This window comes from Oculina patagonica, chromosome 10 (genome assembly GCF_052425735.1).
Source record: "Oculina patagonica isolate OP01 chromosome 10, crgOcupat, whole genome shotgun sequence".
NCBI lineage: Eukaryota > Metazoa > Cnidaria > Anthozoa > Scleractinia > Oculinidae > Oculina > Oculina patagonica.
The window spans coordinates 16660200-16675121 of NC_135767.1; the positions used below are offsets into that span (position 1 = coordinate 16660200).

General features: G+C 38.5%; 1 protein-coding gene across 1 annotated transcript; it reads right to left on the reverse strand.

Annotated features, from left to right (window-relative positions):
* Nucleotides 1-123: 123 nt before the first annotated feature.
* Nucleotides 124-14922, reverse strand: LOC144629084 (sorting nexin-5-like). The gene is made up of 15 exons (XM_078487270.1): nt 14791-14922; nt 14609-14719; nt 12948-13055; nt 11936-12005; nt 11771-11831; nt 11084-11159; nt 8832-8915; nt 8151-8225; nt 6870-6900; nt 5692-5776; nt 5405-5444; nt 5207-5293; nt 2823-2912; nt 1903-1968; nt 124-1416 (listed from the first exon to the last, which is right to left on the reverse strand). The coding sequence occupies exons 1-15, from the start codon at nt 14791-14793 to the stop codon at nt 1279-1281; spliced, it is 1125 nt and encodes a 374-aa protein (XP_078343396.1). The 5' UTR covers nt 14794-14922; the 3' UTR covers nt 124-1278.

Below are 14922 nucleotides of genomic sequence, written 5' to 3' on the forward strand. Positions count from 1 at the left end.
GCGGAATTTTTAGTTTTGCTTGTAAACATTCCCTTCGTGTGGGCTCACATAAACATTGCAGCCGAGATTGCGCAGTACGGACTGGAATTCATCTTTAAATTAAACAAGATGCACACAAACAAGTTGTCAATAAATGGTTTAATTTTCTTTCAAAATGAAAGGTACAATATCCTCAAACATTTTGAATCAATGAACTGTAATTATAGTCAACATTCAATTTGACAAAACATTGCATACAGTCATTTTGCTAACTGGACTTGTGAGGAAAAGGTAGTATAAATGAAATTCATTTCTAATTTGTGCAAACGTATTTTCTCAGGGGAAGATTCTAACGGATAATCTAACTTAATTAAAGTTTGTATGCAATCAGTACAACAAAGCATCACGGAAACATTTCACTATATCATACATTAGATGGCCTTTTTTTAATTTGAATAAAATACTATTTGTTTTAATTGCACTTTAACCTTGATTAAAGGAGCTATGTCGCGGGGATTTTACAGATTTTTGGTCTAAACTGTTTTGAAATTAGTGATAGGCAACTTAAGCCATAAAAACATAATCTTTGAACACCTTAAGTAAGATATAACCTAAATTTGCGGATAGAAAGCCCCCGCTTAAAATATCGATTCTTTGAAGACGCGCAAAAACAACTTGAAAAAGTAAGCCTTAATTTTTCAAGTTGCAATCCATTTCCATCCTAGCCATCTGAAGCCAAACATGCTCGTTAACAGTTTCAGTGCCATAATATAGCATTTTTTAATAAAAATGGACTATTATTTTTGGTTTCCTGCGACACAAATAAAAATTTTCGCTGTTCAAAAATCTGGTCAAATCCCCGTGACATAGTCTCTTTTAAGATTGCATGCAGTCAGTACAACAAAGCATTACGTGGAAATTTTACTTTATCACACAGTACATGGACATTTTTGAATTTGAATAAAAGACTATTTGTTTCAATTGTAATTTAACCTTGATTAATTCAAGGTTTTTATATTGCAATATTCTAATATTTCTTGCGTTTATGCAAAATTCCTTAAAATTACTATTACTCAACACTACTAAATGATTGTTGCGGAGAAGGCACTCTCAATACACGAGATGTCAATCTCCTCAAATTTCATTTTCACATTCATTTAATGCCTTTAGATAAACGAGCTCCAACTTAGAATGAATTTTCGTACCAATCGCATTATCCCAAAATTAACATTTCATTATAAAAGGAATATTAAAAAAAGTATAGCTGGCCACATCATTCGGGCCTACTATTTATTTTATTCAAGAAGATTTTTTGAAGTCATTCAATAGTTTGGCTAATATGGCGTACGTATCTCTTCCGTTCTTTAACCGCGACTCAGCGTACTGGATAAGACTTGACTGCAGGCTCAACACCCTTTGCTCGTTGTAACGAATAATCTATCAAAAAGAACGACGAAAAAGTGTTCGTAGCATTTAATAAGGCTGTATTTGAGGGCAAACAGAGAAAAGATTGTCTATGACTAAACAAGGAATTGCTTACGTAAATATAAAACATTTGTATGCAGAGAACTGCACAAGGCGAAATTAAATATCGCACTGTCTGTTGCCAAATTTGCACGTGGTAAACGTCACTGTGCGTAATCGGGAGGGGGGAGGGGGGGAGACAAAGGCAAAACTAGGAGGCGAAACAATAAGAAGGAAGAGTTCGTTTTACACTCTCGCCTACTGAACTCGTGTGTTGTGTTACGCCTGGCCGTACTTAGGATCATTGTGGTCGCGTTGAAGAAAAGCGTTGCGTGACGTCTCGAGCAAAAACTGCAAAAGAGACTGGGGAGCACTGTAACACAACTTCCTGTAGAGACTTTACGAAACCTCAATTATACGTCACAGGACACAAAAGATAAATAGATTGTAACCGCTCACCTCTTTCTTTGCAACTTCTGAAATTTTATTGTAAGCTTCTTCTGCATCTTCTTTCGCTTTTTGAAGCTGAAAAAGGTAGTAAATCAAGACTGTTTTAATTTTCAGTGCTCATTTGATCACTGTAGAACATGTTTTGCATTTCACACAGTTACGTTTAAAAAGATTTACCACGCGCTATTCTTACGTGTACCTAAGTCCCTTCCAAATCCAAGCTCGACCATTTCTAAAACGAAAGATTTCTCACGATAAGAAGCCTCTCCGAATATAAGCTCACTTTATAGTAAACCCACCGCAACACCTTTTGAACGAAATAAGCTTAGGAAATATTATCGTTATTACTTTATGGTATACGCCTCTCCGAATATAGAACACCAGGGACTAGAGGCTTTTTGCTTGGCTTGTGCAACAACAGTAATCTAAAAATACTGGTGCAGACAATTGTTGATAAATGTAAAATGAATTACTATGATTATATGAAATGAATTTCTATGATGATACCGATCGATCCTTTTTTGTTGTGCAGTATGTGAAAACTACCAGTTGAAAAGCGATAACACGAACCCTTGATAACAAGACCCCCTCCTCCCACCCCGCTAATTCGAACTTCTTTCGGTCTCTTTTTAGAAGAATTCCCGAATTATTTCATCCAATCAAAAACTAGCACGAGCGTTCACGAGTACTCCAAAAGCAATCGCGCGTACAAATACGCCATGTTGCTTAGCAACTTCTGGGACGAGAACCGCGGGCTCAGTCACTTCTCGGAGAAGTGATGTCGCCATCAACTGGCACTTGTTCCCCCGACTGAGTGTAGCTAAGGGTTCTTCCACGTTCAATAAAGTATTGAAACGGGGGCCAACTGATCAGTGTTAAATATGCAACATGCTTGCCTTCGTGAAAATATTGATTCACTAAAAGCTTACCGCTTCTTGGTTCTTGGGTTTAGCTTTTTCCAATGCTTTTGTAGCGTTCTCAAACTCCACCAGCTTACATGTTCGACGGAAGAGCATCTCCTATAAAAAGATAGTGAGAACAGATACCATTGTAAATGGTTTGGAACAGTGCGCTGTCAAGCAGAGTTTGTCATCTTTCTGGGTACAGAACCTTCAGAATAAGAATAAGCCCCCAGACCCCCAAAATGAGCCCTAAAACCAGCAAAAACTAAGCTCCACCGGGCGGAAATAGAATATAAGCCCCCAGTCCCCCACAATGGACCCTAAAACCGGCAAAAACTAAGCTCCACCCGGCAGGAAAGAATATAAGCCCCCAGACCCCCAAAATGAGCCCTAAAACCAACATAAACTAAGCTCCACCCGGCAGGAAAGAATATAAGCCCCCAGACCCCCAAAATGAGCCCTAAAACCAACATAAACTAAGCTCCACCCGGCAGAAAAGAATATAAGCCCCCAGACCCCCAAAATGAGCCCTAAAACCAACATAAACTAAGCTCCACCGGGCGGAAATAGAATATAAGCCCCCAGTCCCCTACAATGGACCCTAAAACCGGCAAAAATGCAGCTCCGCCCGGCAGAAAACGTCCTAAAAAATACCCCTAATCATAAGTATGGGTTGTACTGAGAGCCAATCGCTCTGATTAAAGGCCCTCTTTTCCCGGCGTATCCAATCGAACGTTCGGTAATCGAACCCAATCAAACAACAATCGTTCGATTGGGTTCGGTAATCGAACATAATCGAACTCACAATAAAATTTGGTCAATCGAACGAAATTGAACGTTCGATTACCGAACAGTCGACAATCGAACAAAATAGAACGTTCGATTACCTAACAGTCGACATTCGTACTCGGTCGAACGTTCGATTACCGAACTCCTGTTTGTTTATATTGCGGACATTTTGTGCGGTGCACCGGCCTCCTGATGAGTCTTGCCTGATTTACTTATAAAGAGACGTATTCCGAACAAAATCGAATCGGATTGAGTTCGATTGCGTTCGATTGTGTTCGATTGTGTTCGACTGTGTTCGATTGTGTTCTATTGGTTCGATTGGTTCAAAAATCGAACTCACAGCAAAATAAATGTTCGATTTTGTTCGATTATCGAACCCAATCGAACGATTGGTGTTCGATTGGGTTCGATTGGTTTTTGGTTCGATTTTGTTCGATTGGATACGCCGGGTCTTTTGTAGGGCTTATTTTGCCTTATACAGGTCGCCTCTTGCAGCAGCTCTCACAAGGTCTCATGCACCTATCAATGTTAAGCCCGAGGGGGGGGGGGGGGGGGGGTCGCGCTAACCACGGGATTTTGATCGTTCGGTCCCCAGGGTAGGGATTTTGATCGTACGTGATTGCCCCAGGGTAGGGATTTTGATCGTATATGATCCCCTGCAACAAGGTTTGAAGGACATCTGACAACCTTTCATTGCTCCCGGGTGGGGATTTTGACCAATTATTTTGTCCCGGGGGTGGGGAATTTGACTTTTTTTTTTATAGAAAATGTCAAAATCCCCACCCCTTGCCCGACCCCCCCCCCCCCTCGGGCTTAACATTGATAGGTGCATTACATGAATGGCTCGCTATCCTTCGAGAGAACAATAGAAAAAACAACAGGAACAATGCCCCTAGCCCCAGAAACAATTATAGCAACTGCTACACTAGAGGACCAGTAGAATTACAAGCTTACGAGAGCTGCTACACTACTGATATACAGTATGCTGTTTTGAAGACTGTATAGACGTTGTATTGTGTGTTCTTGTAGTTATGTTTAGTCAGTTAAAAACCATTTACCGAATTGCATTCTTACATCCCGCTAGTGTGTTTAAGATGTAAAATCTCTTTAAAATTTAAGCCCAGCGATGTTTGAAACCCACATTCCTTTCCATATAATAATAATCTCATACATACACCTCACAGGGAGGCGCGGTGGCCTAATGGTTAGCGCGCCGGACTCCGGAGCGAGCGTTCCGGGTTCGAGCCCTAGCGGGGGTCACTGTGTTGTGTTCTTGGGCAAGACACTTTACTCTCATAGTGCCTCTCTCCACCCAGGTGTTTAAATGGGTACCGGTGAAATAATGCTGGGGGGTTCCCTGCGATGGACTAGCATCCCATCCAGGGGGGAGTAGAAATACTCCTAGCTGCTTAATGCTAAGGAAACCGGGATAAGCTCCGGCAGTATGCGCCACTTTGGCTCGAGGCTGACCTTATTATTTTTATACATACACCTCACATTGGAAAAGAACTCAAACCTCACCAGAAAGGCTTTTGTGACAAAAATAACTTCAGGGCTTTTTTATGTAATTTTATGATACTTATGGAAGGCATTTTTTTTAAGTTTACAGGCATTTCACACACCTTTGCTGCTTCCATGTATCTAGAGTAAAGTTCTAACGTAAATCCTAAGGTGTTGTCATCATTTGTGGACATTACATCAAGTGATTCCTGAAATACAACACAGCAACTTTAGTAAGCAATTAAACAACATAAGTAATAAACAATTAACAAAATGTATTATTAAAATAAAAATATGTTATAAATGCCACAGCTTTTTACCTTGACACCATTTAGTGCACTAGAAAAAGTTACAAAATTCCTGAAAGACAAGGAAGAAAGAATTAAATAAAATAGAGGGGAAAATAGTTCACTCCAATGAGTAGGAGGCACTGAGGCTTCATCACCAAGTTGGACTCTTCATCTAGTGGTCCAAGGTTTCAACACTGATGATGTGACACCGAACCGAAACCGTCGAAACAAAACTTCTTGATTGCTTTCTATATTCTTACAACACATCTACTTGATTATGTATTGATATTGTAGGGAGAAGTTTAATGCTGACAAACCCTTTCAATGCCTTGGTGCTGTTATCATCATTAGTAGCAGCTGTCATGAGGGTAGAACTGAAATCATTTACTGCTAATGCAGCACCTGCAATACAAGACACCATCACCATGGAAACACACACAGAAACAGTACCTCCTCCCCCCCCCCACCCCCCCCCCCCAAAAAAAAAAACTCCCAAAAAATAAATTACTGGTACCTTTATTTAATATACATGTTTTTTAGCTAGAAGATTGTTGGGGCCATGTTTTCCCAATCAAATTAGAATTTAGAAGTGCTGGTATTTGTGGTGGGAGGAAAAATGGAGAACCTAGAGAAAAACTGTCAGAGCAAGGACAAGAACCAACAAGAATCTCAACCCGCATGACGCCGGGTCCAGGATTAAAACCATGCACCACACTGGTGGGAGGTACGTGCTCCTAACACTGTGCCTTCCCTGCTCCCCAAAGAAGTTCCTGATATTCTGTTGCTCATTGACTTGATACAGTGTGCAAGAGAGAGGTGAATCCTAATTTGAAAACTTATTTTAGGCCTCAAAAAATAGCCATCCGATCGTCCAGGACAAGTATATTCTCTTGCCAGGCAAGTAACTTTTCATTCTCACTTGCTTAATGCAAGTCATCTGCTAACTAAATAGTAAAAAAGTAAACTGAGACAAAAAAAAATTTAAAAAAATCCTGCAATGTAGCAATTTACAGACCCTTAAATTACATTATTTTACTCAAAGCATGTTCTCCGTAGAAGATAGACTTAGCAAAACATTTTTTTTAACCTGCCACAAAAAGAAAAATCAGCACACAAAAGGTGTTGACTTAAACAAGTCTGCATACTTTGAAGGCACAAATAAGAAGTTTGAGGACCTGTAACAGCCTTCACAGCAGGCACAAGAAGAAGAAGAGTGCCTTTATTTAAACAGGGTTGCTCTTTCAGTAATTATAAATTACAAAATTACTGCTATCAATAGAGGCCCTATAAGGTTTCAACACTAACTTAAGGTTTCAACACTGGTGTGCACAAGAATACACATAGGTCTCTTGTTTAAGTAGCCTGCAAACAGATGTCCCAATGTTGTTTTATGCTGCTGTAAAACAACAGCCAGAAATCTGTCCGTGTGCACAGTCTATGTTAAATGAAGTACATCCCCAAAACTTGAGTCATATTCAAGAGTCATATCACTTACGCTGTTGGCTGTGAACCATTTTTGTGAAGTTCTGTAAGAAAAGTAAAAAATTTGTAAGAAAATTCTGAAATCAAGCTGTAGGGAACAGTTCTACAATTTAGAATAAATTGCAATACTATAAACTAAAATATTAAATAATAATAAGATACCATGAAATTACATGATAACTCAACCTGCACCCCCCTCCCCACCCCAAAATATCAAAAGAAAAAATCTTTTTCATAATGAGCCTTCCACAGTATTTATACCTAATCGTACCTTTTTGGTACGCTTCGGCTGCATATCAGGCGAGTTTGGTCGAGCCATGGTTCGTATTTTGGCGAGACGCAGTCGAGCCAAAATACCCATGGCGAGACCAAACGAGCCTGATATGCAGCCGAAGCGTACCAAAAAGGTACGATTAGGTATTTACCGTACCCAAATTCAGCAAAAAATCCGGTTATATTTCTCGCTCTGTTGAAGCCATGCTTGCAAGGTACGTACTGTAAATTGTGATGACTTGGTCTTCGACACTTTTACCAAGTTCCTCTTCTGCCTTTTCCACTCGTTTGTTTAGAGTTTCATTCTCTACATTTCAAAATTAAAATTTAGCGAAAAACTTGGAAATTCCGACTCCAATTTTTTCACTCTGAATGTCTCAGTACTCTTCGGCAAACATCGCGCAATTGGCGAGCGCGCTCAAGTTTAGTTTTGGCGGGAAAGTTTTTCTCTTTTTACGACCGCTTAACACCGCTAAATTTAAATTACGAAGTTCTGTTCTATTGGTAAAACGTCTTTTCAATTCATCACACAGTAACACTACTTTACTTCAAAGTGACCGTGATATGGGGGCATATCAGGTCAGTGACTTGATATCGTAGGATATCAGGACAGTAGATCGCGCTTCTGATTGGCTACTTGCGAATTTGGGTACGGTAAATTACAGTACCACAAGGGTATTTAGATTTAGCTTCTTCTCATCACAAGCCCCGTTTTTAACAGCTTGCTTTTCATTTTACATTGCTACAGAAAACACCAAAAGATGTGATGTAGGAGTAAAACATTTCAAGCACTGACAGGATCCTCACCCTGAACACACCAAATGAAGCAACTGGGATAAAGAAGCCTGAAAAAAATTTAGAGCTTCAACGGGGTTTGAACCTGTGATACCCATGTGATGCTCTACCAACTGAGCTTTAAAGCCGCACATTGGAAGCCAGGTCATTTTAGTGGGTTCTATATTCCCCGTGAAGGAGTAAATGACAGAATAAATGAAACTATTTGTTAGTTTGCATCTCTTACCAAATAGGTTTCCTTAGTAAGTGGTGTGTACTGCTCTACAAAATCCCTCTTCTTTTGGAATTCTTCATCAAGATCCTATAAGAACAGCAAGGAAATTGAAATGATCAACAAAATATAATTGCAAACTGACTTAGTTTGTTATTTAGCAATGTTATTGTGGCATGCTCAGTTTTGCTGTGTTCTGTCAACAACAACTGCTAGAATTGGGTAAATCCTTCTGATAACAAAAAAATCCTGCCATTTTATCGAAGCTAAAATTGCCTCAAATGTTATTATTTTAAATATCATTTCAGTTTCAGTGCAACTATGTTCAATTTTTTTTTAAATACTCGTGAACTGACATCCAAATTTCTAGTAACCTGAATTACTACACAAGTACTCCAATCATTCAGGGGCCAGTTGTTTGAAGAGAGGATTTATAACACTATCCCCTGGATAAATGGCTAAACAAAATGCCAACAAAACATACTACACTATGCTCAGAGTAGTATTTCTCTAACTTATAGCATTAACCACCTTTGAACAACTGAGCCCAGGTCAATAACAGATTTATTACCCAGGGACATGGTCCCCCTCCCTTTGCACTCCCCATTTTTAGCGAGCAAAAAAACCAACTTTACTCTGAAGCGAAATATTTTCCCGAGGCCCTTTCATTAAGTAAAATAAGCTGATCATATCTACCTTGTGGTTATGATGTCTAAAGTCACCCACTGCTCGGGATAAACTCTCCATCATTCCTTTTTTAACTTTGGTCCTTACCGGTGGCTAAAAAAAATTAAAATAAAAAGTTTTTAAAAATCAACAAAAGAAACATCCAGAGCTGCAATGCTCTGTACAGTCAATTCTCTCAATGGACACCTCTATAAGATGGACACCTGGCATTGGTCCCATCCCTGCCCTTTTTAGGTTATTTTATTATAACTAAACTCCCTATAAGATGGCCACTTCTCTAAGACAGACAGTCAGAGCCAGTCCTGATGGTGTCTGTCTTAGAGAGAGTTAACTGTACTGTCCTAAGACACACAGCATAGTTACTTGAAACCCAAGATAAATTTAGTGATCACGAGCCATTAAGCACATTCAGGATTTAATATTGTTGTGGACAGCTGTAAACTTTTTTGATGGCCACTAAGTTGAGGTCCAATCAAAGCAAGAGCACCATGGAGTTATTTTAGGCTCCATCACATACACAAGACGTGAATGATGTGCACAGTCACTTGACCACCAGTTCCTGGGCTTATAAAGTGCTGGGCCCGGTTGTTCAAAGCACGATTAAGCTAATCCAGGATTAGCATGAAATTTGATTTCAATTTTACATAATTCCGTTGAGGTTTTCTGTTAATATTTTCTGTCCCACAGTTTTGACATGGACCAATCTCAAACTTAACAAAATATTAGCTTTGGGAAACCCTTTAAAACAAGAGAAATTAAAATCTTGATCATCTTTTAATCCTGGGTTAGCGTTAATCGTCTTCCGAACAACCCGGCCCTGGATGTAAAGTACCCTAAAGTTCCGTGTATAAGCCGCACCCGTAGATAAGCCGCACCCCCGATTTGGATGCTCAAATTTTGGGGAAAAAATATACAGACAATAAAGTTTGAAATTCAAGTGAAGTTCTACTGGAACACAAACAAGGGCAAACAAGCAAGGTTTCAAAACACTGCGACGGTGGTTGTTGCAATGTTTACTACAAATTAAGTCTTACGAAAGCGAAATTTCACTTGTCATACCTCTTTTTTAGTTTGAGTTCACAATATCTTAAACTTGAATGCTCTCTTGATATCATTTTTTCGAGATTATCACTTCTAAACACTCCTGAACACTTGTTATGACTGTAATACTCGTCTTGCAAACGACTTTGCAGAGGAACCAAAAAACAGTGAACAACAACAAAGTTTTCAGGTTGTTATATATTTGTTTAGTGACGTCTTGAGAAGTTTCTTTTATGAATATTAATTAGGCCTTTTAGAACTCCAACCCGCAATGTTTCCGTAGATGAGCCGCACCCCCGATTTTTGACTTGAATTTAGAGGAAAAAGGTGCAGCTTATACATGGATCTTTACGGTAGTTGGAATGCATCTATGTAATTGTTCACTGTGTTGTGTCCTTGGGCAAGACACTTAACTCTTACAATGCTTCTCTCAACACAGATGAAGCTGGTGAGCCACTCTGTTTAAGAGGCTTTCAGTTACTATAACATCAATGTGTAAGATGTTTGCATGGTATTTTTGGGTTCACTTTACACTTGACACAGTGCATCTCTTGGCCTAAGCCAACTAGTTGATTTACAGTCAACTCTCTCTAAGACGGACACCGTCGGGACCGGCCCCAACTGTCCGTCTTAGAGAGGTGTCCGCCTTATAGAGAGTCGAAGTAACCTAACACCAGAAATTTTGAGACGATAAAGGTAAACGGCTATGCACAACGAATACACGTCTGTTTTGAGTCGCTTACGTTAGCAAAACATATAAAGTGGAACAAAAATAATATCAGAAATTCGACTTGTTTGTTAATCACAAACAGTAATACTGTAAGTAGAAAACTAAATCTTTGGTGCCCATACGCCTAAGCAGGGAAGTAATGCGTTTTAGCGGATTGTTTTTGGTAAGTTTGGTATTCTAAAGGCGCTGACGTACTATGCTATATGTCGATAACAATTTTTAAAGTATTGTTCACTAAAAAATAACTTTTTGTGCGTGTCCGTTGGAGGTTTCAAAGTGTCCGTTGTCCGTCTTAGAGAGATGTCCGTCTTACAGAGAGTTTTCTTAAAGGAAAATGACTGAAAAACGGCAGGGACCATGACCAGGTGTCCGTCTTATGGAGGTGTCCGTCTTACAGAGGTGTCCGTTAAGAGAGAGTTGACTGTAAACTAACCCCTTGTAATGCAGTCTGACATAATGCTAGAGAAACATCTCATCTTCAATTACTTACATTTTCCTCTTTGAGGAATTTTTGCAACTCTTCATCCTTTGAGAAGGCAGGGTGAGCAACAACAAGTTGAAGAAACCTGGAAGATCATATAATGAGACAACACGCTTATAATTTGAAAAGATCAGTCTCTTTTATGAGATTCACATAACATAACATAACATTACATTTCCAATTCTATTCTATTCAAAAAGAAAAACAAAAACAACTTCATTAGGGCTTGAATGAAAAATAATGAATTTCAGCTTGCCCTTCAGACTTGTAAGCAACTCTCAAATTTTGCATGCCAAGAGCTGTTGCATGCTTGTTTAGGTTACTTCACTTTACTTTTCTGTAATTATAAAATTTAATGTAGTTGGCAGATACCTTGCCTGGGCCCTTGCTTATCAGGGGAGTGACCACAAAAGGTTACCTACTTGCCAAGGAAAACTTCCCATTTCTAGAAGGCATTTTTTTCAGGCCCTGCTACAGGATGCAAACCTTTTGGTGGTCATTAACAGGTTTAAGGTTACAATGTAGGCATACTAATAATATCATCGAATCAACTACATAGTAATAAGTATGCATGTTTATTTGCCCCCTGTTTGCCTCTAACTTAATCATTTTAACCAAAACTAAAATATACTTATAACTTGTTATAAAATTAATCCTTTCTTTCTTATTGCCATGATGATTTTTACCAGAACTTACTTCTCCATGTTACGGCAATCTCTTGAAAATTCATCCGCCACCATATTCTTGGCCTCTTTTCCTAGTAGTAAATGAGAGAATGGATACCGGTAATTTGTAAATTGCTCAAACTGAGGTCAAATATTTTTTCATGTCGTCACATTGTATCTTCCCTTGATTACTCACCTAACTGTTTTTTAGACTTGGCCTCAGCAGCACTAACTGTAGTAACAGGCTTTGGAGGTAGTGGTGGTATCTGAGAAATATGGAATTTACTTTAGCCAGAGATCGAATGTTTATGTTTTTAATATCATTATGTGCAGATGTTCCAAAATTTATATTTGTTAAAAAAGTAGCAGAGCATTTTGAAACATTGGGGGGAGGGGGAGGGGGCTATTATACAAGCTCCTCTTGAGAGGCACATCCCCTACTAAAATTTCTCCAAAATGTCTTTAACAGTGTCCGGTGTGTCCCTAATTGTTTTGTAACAACGCATACATGTAACTAAGTAGGCAGATCAGATCCTGCTTTATAGTGCTTTTTGGGGTTATTCTTTAGACATAGGCGGGCAGAAAATGTACGCTCAGAAGTCGCCGATGCCACAGATTTTCGTCAAAATAACAATCTCAACAGATTGTGGACCTCTCCTAGTAGTGTTTTGGAAGTGAGTTCTGTCGATAGTCCTACACCATAATTATTATCCCGTCAAGCACGATCTTGATAAAACAATATTAATTGTTGTTATTATATTATTATATTATTATTATTATTATATTATAATAATAATTATTATTATTAATAATTATTAATAATAATTAATAATAATAATTATTATTATTATTATTATCTTATTATTGTCTTGAGAAACCAATTTAATGTTGTGCTAGAAATACTTTTTGGCACTGAAATGTGGGGGGCTGAGCCCTCCCAAGTTTTTGTTTAGGGGCACAGCCCAACTGCCCCCCCCCCCCTGCTCCAGTGCCTGTGTCATCCTCATTGCTGCCTATGTAACTTCTATTATCAATTCTTTAGTTAGTGTGAAGATAAAAAATCAAAACAGCCCCCTCCTAAGGTGGGCACTCCATTATTTTTTTTTTGCACATTAATAATTTGGCATTTACACCTCTTGCAAAAATCTGCAAAGTGTCAAAATCAAAACAACAAAACAAAATAAAGTACAATTTACAAAACAACTTACAACAACTCCATCCACATTATTGTGTGCTATTAAACAGTGATACAGCCATTCTAAATCTTCATATTGACGGAGAACTATCACTCCTTTTTCTTCTTCGCTTTCATTACCCTAACATCAAAAATAAAGTTAAGGGTTAAAAGTTTTTCTTGAAGATAACACAGCTTACCAGGGGCAGACCTGTCAAGTCTCAGGATTTTGCCATAAAACTCACGATGAGAAAAAAAAAATCTCACGGTAAACAGAGTCACAAGCTCTAAGGATACAATTCCTTTTTTAGTGTCATATTTGGTTTGTTAAGCCAATTGTCTTGTGCCAATTCTGTGTGTTAGTAAAGGTATTTCATTAGTTTGTTCACTAGACACACACTCCATGGCCATGCATATAATAGACGATGCAAGCCATAACAATAAATTTAATTTTTATGTTGCTTAAGTCACATTGTTACATAAATTATCCATACCTCCCCCACAGAAGGGTTTTTCCTAAACCCCTCCCCCACCCCTCTGGAAATTCTGGAACTACACATTGCATTTTAAGTGATTCATAAACAGAAATCAAACACTTTCACTTGATTAAGACCTGGTTTTAGTCATTTGTGTCCATAAGTTGATGAATCTCCCGGGTTTAACTGAAATCTCCCCATTTTTTTACCTCGATCTCTAGATTTCCAATTCTTTGAGGTTGAGAGGTCTGCCAGGGGTTACACCCGGCGTGCCCAATCGATGAAAATCGATCATCGGAAACCAATCGATATAATCAATATAATCGATAAAAATCAATCGATTAATATCGATTAGTTTCATTAATCGATGAAAATCGATACTCACAATTCACATCCTCCTAATTGTATCGATTTTATCGATTATTATCGGTTATAATAAATGAACCATTTATCATTTCTTGCAACATTTGTAAGGCGATACGTTACGCATCCTTTTACTAAGTTTGTCTAGTCGAAGTTCTGCGAGTCAAGCAAAAGAACGAAATGAACGTAATAATAATACAGGCTATTATGTGAAGGGCTACCACGAGTGCCCATTTTCAGTAAAGACAGGCGAGTCTTTTTCCCTTGAGAAAAAAATGCAATAGGTAAGACTCAATGCGTAGCGCAAACATATCTGAAATCATTATCAAACGATTGCAATGACAATCAATATAATCGATAAAAATCGATGAAAATCGATACTCACAACTCTTTGGGTCATCGATTTTCATCGATTTCCGATATCAATCGATTAATTGCTATCGATTATTATCGATTACAATCGATTTTATCGATTATCGAATTTCATCGATTGGGCACGCCGGGGGTTACAGGAACATTGATCGCAATTATACTTAACCCCACATTTTTTTGTTTGGTTTCCCAAAAATATTCACCAGTACCCATTTATACCCCTGTGTGAAGAGTGCCTGACCTTAAAGGGCCGAACGGAGTTTGAAAAAAGGGAATCGCCAGCGGATTTCATTTTCTCGATCGAAACTCCCCCCTGAACTTTTGCAGATATAGCTAGAGCTCATGGGAGCTTCGGCAAAACACAGACAAATGTATATCCTTAAAACATCTAAAAAGAGGTTGTAATTTTAGGTGACACTGCAGCATTGCTCAAAGATATTAGTATGTATATTAAAATAATCAAAGTAATAGGAGATCTACTTACAATGTTTGTTTGAATGGTGAATTTCACCACTTCGCCATCTTTGCTCGCGTCTAGCACTTTCACTGTCCACGACAAACCGTGTTCGGCCTCGCCATTTTCACAATTCTCCGCCTAAAAGAATATCAGAAATGAGTCAGGTAAAATAAAAGAAACACTGAGTTAGTTTCAAGTCAGCCGGTTACCATTTCAAGTCATTAAAACTGCCCACAATCTGAATTCCAATGGTTGATCTTTTTGTAATCGGAGAACTGAGCAGCCAAGCGGGACATTTAACTTTAGTTATACGATGTCTAACTGAGGTGTTTTGAAAACCG

Coding starts and splice junctions, on each gene's coding strand:
- LOC144629084 (XM_078487270.1), bottom strand. Junction 11,832..11,935: donor CAAGTCTAAAAAACAGTTAG/GTGAGTAATCAA, acceptor ATTTACTACTAG/GAAAAGAGGCCAAGAATATG. Junction 5,294..5,404: donor GTGCACTAAATGGTGTCAAG/GTAAAAAGCTGT, acceptor GTTGTATTTCAG/GAATCACTTGATGTAATGTC.